Genomic DNA, 10,929 nt, shown 5'->3' on the forward strand with positions numbered 1-10,929 from the left:
ACTGTGTCTCAAAATGCTTAGAATTCGTGAGGAGGAGCTGTACCTGGTTCAGCATACTGCGCAGCATGGATAGCAGGAGAATAGCAGCCTCAGGGCAGATGCCATTGATGGGCGCGACTGCTGCCAGTCCGGAGGAATCGCTCACGGGGACCCCGAAGATGAACGTCCAGATTGAGTCCAGGTCAAACTAAACCAACAAGACACGTACATGCGCCAACATCATCATCATCGTCACCAACCCAAACTCACCAATAACACACACACACACATGCACCCACATGTGCACAATAAACTCATGCTAACACACAAGGGCACGTACACAGAGACACAATATAACCATCACAATGAAATTCATTCTGAATTTAATCAGGCCAATTTCAAGCTCTGAGAATGAAAATGTCGATTTGACCATCATGCGAAAAGCCGCACTCTCGTACGCAGAGTGGGTGGGAAAGCGTTGCCCTCCACTGTGAGGACCAGAGGGATCTCAGAGGTAGTTATGTGATATTACCTTCCGTGGACCACACTGCACGAGATCTGAGGCAATTCTTCATCTCGTGACTTCCCAAGGTGGGTGGTCACAGATAAAAATATATTTTCAAATAGGGCCCCTATATTAACAATAATGAAAAAAAAACATTTAACATATTTTCTCTGGACAATATCATCGTGCCCCCTTCCCCTTGGATCCGCCAGAGTGCCACACGACACCGGGAGCGTTGTACGGCGGTCAAACCGGGGAAAATCCGCACGAGAAAAACAAAGCCCAGGGGGGGTGGGGTAGCACCTTGAGGTCGCCGGGAAGGCGGGCGATGGGCTGCTGCAGCAGCAGCGCCATGAGCAGGAAGTAGAGCTGTGGCACGGCGGTGTGGCGCGGCAGGAAGGCCTGCAGCACGGCGAAACCCGGCACGTGGCACGCCTCGCGGTTGATCTCGCGCACGCTCGAGCGCCCGCCGCTGCGGCCTACATTGATGCCTGCCGGCCGGCCGGGGAAATGGGCGGGTGGAGGAAAAGCATGGAGAGATGGAGGGGTCACGGCACACGCTGGACAAGAGGCGATCGCAAATCTGTGTGGTGGCTCGCGAAGTCTCTTCATTACCCTCAACAATAGCCCTACATCTCACATCATCCTCTTCACCCACCCCTAACACACACACCCCACCTCCAGCCCGAAGGTGGCTCGGCAGTAAAGCGAGCGACTCGCAATCGGAAAGTTGGGAATTTAATCCTGGTTGGGGGGTTGACTCAGCCCATCATCACTCCAGGATCCATAAAACAGATGCCACTTTGTGGGGAAGTTATCAGTGTTTGCCCAATGGAGAGATCACCCCCGCCAAAGTAATGTGGAAGTTCCAGGGCTGTAAACAGGCGAAGGGCATCAATGACTCAATGCTCACTGGGCAGGAGATCGCCACTTCACCGACTTTTTCTAGCCCCCCCAGCCTTACCATTGCCCCAGCACCGTCCGGACATACCCAGCACGGAACCGATCTTGTTGGTGAGCACAGGCTCAGTGTGGTCGAGCCAGCCGCCCCCCGGGGCACCCTCGCGGAAGCGCGCCAGCACCGAGGGGTGGGACAGCAGCGCGAGCAGCACGCGCATGCTGGCGAGCACCGTGCTGGGGTGCAGGTGGCCCTGCGTGAAGAGCAGCAGCCAGTCGAAGCCCAGCGTCCTGATCACGTCCTCGCACGCCCTGCAGCGCCAACGCCACACGCGCACAAACACAGAGATTCCCCCACGAAACCTTTCAGACTTTTGAGAAAGTGCTGATTGCAAGGACCTATTGAGGCCGGCATGGCACCTAAGGGGGTGGTGTGGCCAGCACCACATCTGGTCGACTTTGTCTCCCCAATGCCGTGGTTTAGGCCTAAACACCGTGCCAGGTACTAATATAAGGATGAGGCAACCAGGGGAAGGTTCAGGACCGGATGTTGGCTGTGAGTGGGAATCAAACTCGACGAGTCTGTCGAGCAGCACGCTCACCACTGTGCTACTCACACGAACAAAGACAAAGATCACCCGTATAACCTTAACAGACTGTTGGGGCAAGTGCTGTTAGCGAGGCTCGCACAGCACACGAGGGGGTGGGTGGCCAGCACCATGCCCGGCCGCCTTCGTCTCCCCAGTGGCGATGTTTACAGATCGCACCAGGTACTCATTTGAGGCTGAGTCGACCTAGCGGAGGTCCAGGACCGGTACAAATAATCGTCACTGGTGTTGGCCGTAAGCGGGAATCAAACTCGGGCTGCCCAGTTCGTAGCGCAGCGCGCTAACCGTGTTAAGGGTTAGGTATCAGTAATTGGTCAGATATGGTGAGTGTTAAGGCGAGGGCTGGCAATGGGATCAAAGGTATGGTGGTTAGGGTTACAGTTGAGGTCGGTTGGCGAAGGGATTTGTGTGAAACTTAGAGCTAGGGCTATGGTAGGGGTTACGGAAATGGTTATGGCTAGGATTTATGGTTGGGATTTGGTTAAGGTTGGAGATAGGCGATAGGGTTAGGTATGGTGATGATGTTAGGGCCTGGGTTATGGGCTAGGGTTAGAGGTAGGTGTGAGGGTTAAAGTAAGGATAAGAGTTGAATCTCGGGTTATGGCTATGCTTAGGGTTAGCACTCGCGTTGGGGCTATGTGTAAAGGTTATAGCCAGGGATATGATTGTCCTGGGGCTGGGAGCCAGGGTTAGGGTTGGAGCCAGGGTTCAGGTTGGAGCCATGCTTAGGGTTGGGAGCCAGGGTTCAGGTTGGAGCCATGCTTAGGGTTGGGAGCCAGGGTTCAGGTTGGAGCCATGCTTAGGGCTGGGAGCCATGCTTCGGGTTGGGAGCCAGGGTTCAAGTTGGAGCCATGCTTAGGGTTGGGAGCCAGGGTTAGGGTTGGAGCCAGGGTTCAGGTTGGAGCCATGCTTAGGGTTGGGAGCCAGGGTTCAGGTTAGAGCCATGCTTAGGGTTGGGAGCCAGGGTTAGGGTTGGAGCCAGGGTTCAGGTTAGAGCCATGCTTCGGGTTGGGAGCCAGGGTTCAAGTTGGAGCCATGCTTAGGGTTGGGAGCCAGGGTTAGGGTTGGAGCCAGGGTTCAGGTTGGAGCCATGCTTAGGGCTGGGAGCCATGCTTCGGGTTGGGAACCAGGGTTCAGGTTGGAGCCATGCTTAGGGTTGGGAGCCAGGGTTTGCCGCGGGCAAGTGCGCTCACGTGAGGCTGACTGCGCTCTTGTCGCGGGCACCGTGCGTCAGCAGCGCGAGGAGCGTCTCCAGCAGCTGGTTCCTGAGCCACACAGTGCGTGCCCCCCCCTGACCCGCCACCTCTTCCTCCCAGCCTGCAAGCGCCGCACACGCCACAACCACGCGCACGTCGTAAGCCACAACCAAACACGCATCACACCACAACCGCACACCACAATCCCACTCCTGTTGATGTCAGCAAAGTCCTGCTGCTGCAGTTACCACAGTTCTATTACTGCTATTAACACAATCCCACTGCCATGGTTGTTACCACAATCCCACTGCTGTTGTTGTTACCAAAGTCCTGCTGTTGTTGCTGCTGCTGCTCGTCCCTGTCGGGGCATAGCGCCTTCTCGCTGAGCAGGTGTGGGGGCAGCGTGGCGGCGAGGAAGTGACCGAAGCGCAGCAGGTCGCCGGGCGAGGGGAAGGCCTGCAGCAGGAGGCGCAGCACGCTGGCCACGGCGCCCACGGAGGCGCGTGACAGCGAAGCGTCGCGCAGCGTCAGCAGCAGCCGCGGAACGAGCCCAAATTCACGCATGAGCCGAGCGTTACGGGTCGCCTCACTGTGGGGGGCAGACGGGGGGGGGTGGGGGGGGAGGGAAGTGAGTGGTCCGAGTGTGAGGGGTAGGGGGAGTATCCTGGTACGTGTCTCTGTGTGGAAGCGAGATCGAGCGACCTTGGCAGGTAACGGTGGGCGCGGATGCACCTTGACCTTTGGGGTTTGGCAAGAGGTGGGCAGTTTAGACGTTGGGCATGGTACAGTACAATGGATGTTGCTGCGTGGCCCTCTGCTGCCCACCATGCATGCCCACAGCATCCTCTAGCACCTGCTCTAAACAGTGGTCGGTGACCACTCGGAACCTGGAGAGTGCTTGGATGGGCGACCACTATCCAGGTTCAACCCCACTTAGCGTCCGGGATCTGATGAGATGGTTACCGTTGCCATGAACTTCGCTCATTGATTCCTCCTGTCATGTTGAAGTCTACCAGACACTGACAATTTTGTCTCATCAACACTCACTCACCACACTGCAGGTCACAGCACTCACCTACTTACTCACTCACTCATCCACTCACTCACCACGCTACAGGTCACAGCACTCATCCACTTACTCTCTCACTCACTCATCCACTCACTCACCACACTGCAGGTCACAACACTCACCCACTTACTCTCTCACTCATCCACTCACTCACCACACTGCAAGTCACAACAAGTCTCTTTCTGCGTCTTCGCTCACACTGCTCCACTTTTGGAATCCCCTCCCATCGCCTTATTCCACAAGATTTTTTAATAATAACCTCGCTCAATGCAAGATACAAGTTAACTCGTATATATTACAACTCTAATATTGCTGTTTGTTGCTGACCATCTGACTTTTTAGGCCTTTTGACATATGATCAGCCATTGAGTTAAAATTAATATATATACCGGGTGATTTAGCCGAAGGCCACACAGATGCTGCATGAATGTAATCTGTTGCTGTGGCTGTTGTTGTTGTTGTGTTCACCTGGACTCAGTAAGCAGCTCCACAAAGTGCTCCAGCAGAGACAGGTGGAGCTCGTAGGGTGCATGGAGCCAGACCTGTGGTGAAACAGCGACGCACATCGCTCGCAAAACAGGACGAACACGGACCCTTCAACTAAAACCAAACTCTCAACGGTCGAGGTCAGGAGGTCATCACTCCAATGGCGTTAGTCCCCTTCCTTCTGCTAGATGCCACAGCTGCTGCAAAGGTGGCACTCCACCTTCAAGGACTACACGGCCCAGTGGTAGCGCGGTCGCTGTTTGTTGCAGAGGTGCGTGGGTCGAATCTGCAGACCACTCTGGTTAATACTGCGGATGTAATAAGTGGAATAATCCGCACCGTATGCTTCACAATCGATGTTAAAGAACCCTTGACGTCATTCACAAGCGTAGAAACCAAATTTGGCAAATTAGAAAACTACCCACAAATTACTCAATTGGAATAATAGGGTTTTCCTCTTTTTTCTGACAACAAAACTGAAACCTTTTTACGAGGAATCATGTCTGCATTACCCACAATACTTGTGGTCAAACAAAAACACTGATAATATATGTTTTGTCCTTGAAACTGTTGGTCCACACCAGAGACGGCTTTCTTTTGAGCCTCGTCTCAATTCGTGCTAGACCAGAGGACGCCAAAAGGCGCACAGCTCAAAGACAATGCACTATCAAAGTAATGAGGGCTCGGGGTAAGCATCTAGATCTGGTGTGGACCAATCAGTTTCAAGGACAATGCATTAATTATCAGTGTGTTTTTTGTTTGCATTTTGACCACAAGTATTGTGGGTAATGCAGACATAATTCCTTGTAAAAAGGTTTCAGTTTTCTTGCCAGAAAAAAGGGGAAAAACCATATTATTATATTTTGGTACTGGCAAAGGAGGTCCAATGATACTCACTTGGAATCATACATTCCAATCATCGCCCCCTCCGACTGGCAGATGAATTATTAGGATGGGGGGGTTTAGGAGGGAGGGAGGGAGGGAGGGGGGGCAGCACCTCGAGGTCGCAAAGCAGGTCCTGGAAGCCAGCGGGGTTGGGGATGAGGCTCGTCTCTCGCCCGCTGTCCAGCGTGCCGACCAGCGAGAAGGTCAGGTGCAGGATGTGGCTGTTGAGCAGCGAGCGCTTCCTCTTGAGCAGCATGGCGAGCAGCTGGTGGCGGCCATGATGACGGTTCGCGGGCAGGGCGGGGGGGAACAGGGAGAGAGCCACTCCTTTGGTAACCAGCGTCGGGCAGCAGTCGGTCGAGGCTTTTGTTGTTGTGGGGGTGTGCTCACCTGGTAGCCGCGAATGCGCTCCATCTCCTTGCAGGCGAGTGGGTTGCTTTTGACGACGCACACCAGGGCCTTGACGGCCGCGTACAGGCCTTCCACGTCCGCCGCCATGGCAACCAGGCCCAGGATGGCCGCTGCGCCGCCCACGTACTGCAAGGTGCTGGCGAGCTGGCGCGGCACAAACGTGCGCACGCCTGCAGCGACCAACGAGCCACAACCACAACCGCCACAATCACCGTGAAGTGGATTACTCACAAAAACCAAAATGACCATTGCAATCACCGTTAATTGGATTATTCACAACAGCCAGCTGAGAACACAGGCATCTTCAACCAATTGTACAGCGATTTCCTGCTCAAACAAACATTGAAATTGCTTTGACTCTAAATATATAAATGGACAAAACAAGAATCTTGGTCCACGTGGCTTAGCGGCGTCCAGACAGGGCACACATTCCCCGCGGACCCCACGGCCCCCGTGGCGTGGCTCACCGAGGTAGCCGAGGAGGGCGGCTCCGATGGTGCGTGCCGGCCCGGTGAGGTGGCACGCTGTGTTGAAGAGCAGCCGAATCGGGGTAGCGTTCTCGTGGGACAGCAGGCCGAGCTGCGGACACGCGGCGTTGTTATTCGAAAAGAGTCGATCAATTTGTCCTGGCGTCATGGTCCAAATTTGCCAAATGAAAAAAAAAGTGAATTACGCAATAGGGATTACACATCACAACATTGCCCTCTAATGTGAAACTACTGCAGACTGTCTGACGCACAGCGCCTTCATGATAGCCTTGCACCATAAGAATGGCGTGAATACCCAATGCATATCATTATTATGATTACAGGTGGCAGTGGGGGTCTGCGTGCGGCAGTGCGGGTGACGGGCGGCAGTGGCGGTGACAGTGGCGGGTGACAGACGGACCTGTTTGGCGATGGCCTTGCTGTCGGCGCGGTTGTAGACCTTGCGGATGCGCGCGACGGTCAGTGAGGACTCGGACAGCGCGTTGAGGCCCAGAGAGACCCTCTCCTCGACCACCAGGGGCCCAAGGCTGCCCTCGGCCTTGGGGTCTTTGGGGTCTGTATGCGTCACCACCAAGCAAGGAGACGTGTGCGTTAATGCGCATGTGTGATCAGGTGTTACAGCAAGGGCTGGAATAACATTTAAAATAAATTATTTGTGATGGTTAATATCTAATTGCAATCTGATTGGTTGTTTCTGTTAGGTCATGACACCTATTTAAGATGCGGAGTCAGGTGCTGCGGTTGTTGCAACTCCCTGGATTCTATCATGACAATGCTTGGCACAGTTTAAGGGAACCATCGCCTATCTAATCGCGACATGCGATTGTGGGAATTGCTCTCCTCCGGTGTGTGAGCTGAAACAATATTAACTGCCGCATTAAGGCTTGCACACCACGTGACAGCTTAAATATGGCCAGATCATTATGTGGTCTCACCCAACATTCAATTATGCATCGTAACATTGGCTGTAAAAACTTCCGTCTTAATTAACACAAGATGTCTGGTGAGAGCCAGGGAATTTCAAAGCTACAATGGCTCCGTTCCTCGGGCTAATTAAAGCGGGCTTCGGAAGCGAAATGACAAAATAACTCATGCTCACTCGAGGCTCCCACGGCCTGGAAACTGCCCACGTAGCTCGAGCCCAGCTCAAATATGGTGGCCACAGCTGCCGGGGTCACGACCTCCTCCAGCAGGTATGTGGGGCCAAGGCGCCACACGAGGTGCGGTGCGCCCAGGAGCCGGGGCCCGGCGTCGCGCTGCGAGGGCACCGTGCCGATGAAGCCAAACACCGACAGGCCGGCCGGCGGGTTTGCCGAGCCACCGGGAAGGAGCGCACGTAGTGAAGCTGCGGGGGCGACACGCACCAAAGGAGCACGGGCATAGAGTACAACGTCGCATGAGAGACCGCGGTGTCATTGTGTGTTCCTAAAGACGACCACAAAGCTGAAGGTCGCCCTGATTAGTTCTGCTGGTGTATAACTATAAAACACTACATGCTGTCTGCTTTACAGTAGACGTTAATATCCCTTGATATAATTCGAAATGAGTAAATGGTATTGTGTGCTGGCGTCTTCGAACATTAGCTGCAATGCAATGCAATCGAGAACACACACAGCAACATCATCGCCCCCTACTGACAGACTCATGCACACTTGCAGGCGGGGTGCTGAAGAATCCACCTTTTGCCGCACAATGACAGACACCACTGGGGGAGCCCCTCAATAACCCAGCAGGCGTGTGTCCGGCGACTGCATAATTAGGGTTGCCAGCAGCGACACACGACTGACTGGTGCCACGCGATGAGATGCTGAGGGAGGTGGGGGGGGGGGCGGCACCTTGGCGGAGCCGGCAGTTTGCCCGTTGAGGTAGAGCGTGGCGGTGCTGTTCTTGAGCACTCCGCGACCCAGGGTGAGCACCAGGTGGTGCCACACGCCCTCCTGCGCCAGCTCGGCCACGCGGAAGCGAGCGGAGCGATGGCAGAATCTCATACGAGGAGCTCTCCTCCGCCGGGTCCTCCACTGGACGGACAAAGACAAGGTACTTGTGTAACCATTCAGGTTAAACCAATTGAGGGCTTAAGAGACCTGGATACCTGGATAGGTCCCGGGTTCAATTCCTGACTGGTGCCTTTCTGTATGGAGTTTGTATGTTCTCCCCCTCTTCTGCATGGGTTTCCTCTGGATTCTCCGATTTCCTCTCATAGCAAAAACAACCGTACAATGCAACCGGTATTGGTCAAATATCCCAACGCCGAAACATCACCTACAAATCACTCAATTGGAATCATGCGCAGCAGCAACCTCGCCCCCCTTTCTCCCTTTTAGAAAACTTGTCAGAACCCTCGAGAAAAAGTTCCTTGAGCCTGGGCGAGCCCCTCCTGGGTAAAAGGAGCGCGGAGAGCATTGGCGGCGAGGAAGGGCGGCAGCGGCGGCCTCACCCAGGCCGTGAGCGGCTCCTCTCGCGTGGACACGACGAGCGAGCGGTCGCGCGCCGACAGCGTCACGGTGAGGCACACGTGCTGCAGCTCCGCGCCGACGCCGCGGCGCACCAGCGTGAGGAGGCGCACCGGGTGGGGAGGCCGGCCCGGCGGGGAGAACCGCTCCACGCAGAACCACGCCGAGAAGGAGAGGCCCGACGCTGGCGGGAAGAGGCGCTCGCCTGCACGTGGGTGTGCACGGGGCAGGGGGAGGGGGGTGGGGTGGGGCGGGATGGCGGGGGTGGCGGGCACAGCGGGCGGAGGAGCGAGTCTGTCACAATGCAGAAACAGTGAGGCATTGTTGCCAGATCGGGAAGTCACTTCAACTCTGGCCACGTATATTTGTCCATTTCAAGCCAGTGTTGACGGTGACAGTGTCGGTCTATTTATTGATTTATGCTGTGGGGAGGGGGTCCCGTCCGGGCTTGCCTGTGCCGATGCCGCTGGTGACGGCACTGTCCCCGACGTTGCCCCCGAGCCCCCCGCTGAGCCCGGCTGAGCGTTCTGTGGCGCCAAGCTGGGCAGGAACGGCAGCTGAGCACACAGGATCCAGGCAGGGAGGGGGCGGAGAGAACAAGAGGGTGGCTGTGAAGTCTCCCGAGTGTGCGCGTCGGAAAAGAACGGTTTGACTTCGTGTCATTACAGTTTCACGTGTTTGTTTGGTTCTTGTAATATCTTTAGTTACAATTTACATCTTCAATTACCTGATTGTATCTCGAATTTACATTGATGATAATTAAAGACTCCTCCAATTAACACAAGGTTTTTGCAGCCACTATTACGAATCATAATTGGGTTAAGCCAAGTAATGATCTGGCCAAATTTACTGGCGGAGCCAGTGGGGGGGTGGGGTGGCACGTGCCCCATCAATGATCCGATTTAAATCCCTAACTTCGATCGGATCATTGGGGTTCATTAGTAATAAATCGGCATTTTGCGACCCCCACTGCCACTGTGTAGCATATTATTGTGCCAGGGACTCTATGAGATGATAGGACAATAGTCTGAGTCCATAATTGGCAATAAGTAACGGCAAAGCAGTTATAAGCGACTCAGAATTGTGCGCAGTTGCGTATACAGTACACGACTTGCCTGAAGACATTCACCTTCAGCGAGCGCGATGCCGATCACACACGGTTCGAATTCGACCCTCGATCGATGGCTACGCCATCGCCACACACACGTCGAATAAAAAGCAAGGGACAAGTCCTTAATTACTAACTCCTATAATTTTTCATTGCTGGAGGGGTTGCCCCCCCACCTGAAAATCCTGGCGCCGGCATTGGCCAAATTTGTGTGGCCAAGACCCTCCACAAGCCGACAGCCAAATAAATGACATCTGTCATGCGTACAAGCGTTTAACGTGCCAATCGTTATTGGTGAGCCACACCGGTGAGTTGTAGAACAATTCTCACAAATATGGTAGTCATATACGCGACGTTTTGCTTGACAATGCACCAAGCAACTTCAGGACAATCCAGGAAGCCAAAATAAAATCCGGGAAGTGAGAAAACACGTCCTATCTAATCGCTAAAGTTAGCTGTGAGATTTGTTCTTCAACTCAGCAGTGTGAGACAAACCAATGATGATTGGCACGTTAAGCACTCGCGCACGTGATAATTGTACCTTATTCGGCAATGTTTGGTGATTTCACTACAAATATTTAGCGCTGCCGCCGGGCTGTGTCACCGCCGCTCGCTGTTTCTGCCTCCCTGATAACTCACGTACCCGAAGCCTTCGGGGGCCATGTCGAACTCGACGAAGGGCGGCGTGCTGCCGCTTCCGCTGCTGCGCACATCGCGCGGCGTCGTCATGGAGACGAGGCACTTGACGCGCGTCAGCGGCACGGTCACAGAGTCCAGCGGCCGCAGCAGCAGCAGCCCCCGGTGCCAGCGCTGCAACTGCAGCTGCTGCTGCTGCTGCGGAGAT

At 54.6% G+C, this 10,929-nt stretch overlaps 1 protein-coding gene across 1 annotated transcript in view; it reads right to left on the reverse strand.

Annotated features, from left to right (window-relative positions):
* LOC133354437 (WD repeat and FYVE domain-containing protein 3-like) overlaps window positions 1-10,929 on the reverse strand; it is a 50,847-nt gene that overhangs the window by 37,898 nt on the left and 2,020 nt on the right. Inside the window, 16 exon segments of the mRNA XM_061571257.1 lie at window positions 44-187; window positions 788-975; window positions 1,476-1,693; window positions 3,183-3,306; window positions 3,509-3,774; window positions 4,723-4,796; window positions 5,738-5,890; window positions 6,016-6,206; window positions 6,504-6,615; window positions 6,925-7,079; window positions 7,624-7,845; window positions 7,848-7,869; window positions 8,360-8,542; window positions 8,962-9,182; window positions 9,430-9,534; window positions 10,736-10,919. Coding sequence (XP_061427241.1) covers window positions 44-187; window positions 788-975; window positions 1,476-1,693; window positions 3,183-3,306; window positions 3,509-3,774; window positions 4,723-4,796; window positions 5,738-5,890; window positions 6,016-6,206; window positions 6,504-6,615; window positions 6,925-7,079; window positions 7,624-7,845; window positions 7,848-7,869; window positions 8,360-8,542; window positions 8,962-9,182; window positions 9,430-9,534; window positions 10,736-10,919 — 2,562 coding nt within the window.

This window comes from Lethenteron reissneri, chromosome 47, assembly GCF_015708825.2.
Source record: "Lethenteron reissneri isolate LAM-NWPU_2019-01 chromosome 47, ASM1570882v1, whole genome shotgun sequence".
Classification (NCBI taxonomy): Eukaryota; Metazoa; Chordata; class Hyperoartia; order Petromyzontiformes; family Petromyzontidae; genus Lethenteron; species Lethenteron reissneri.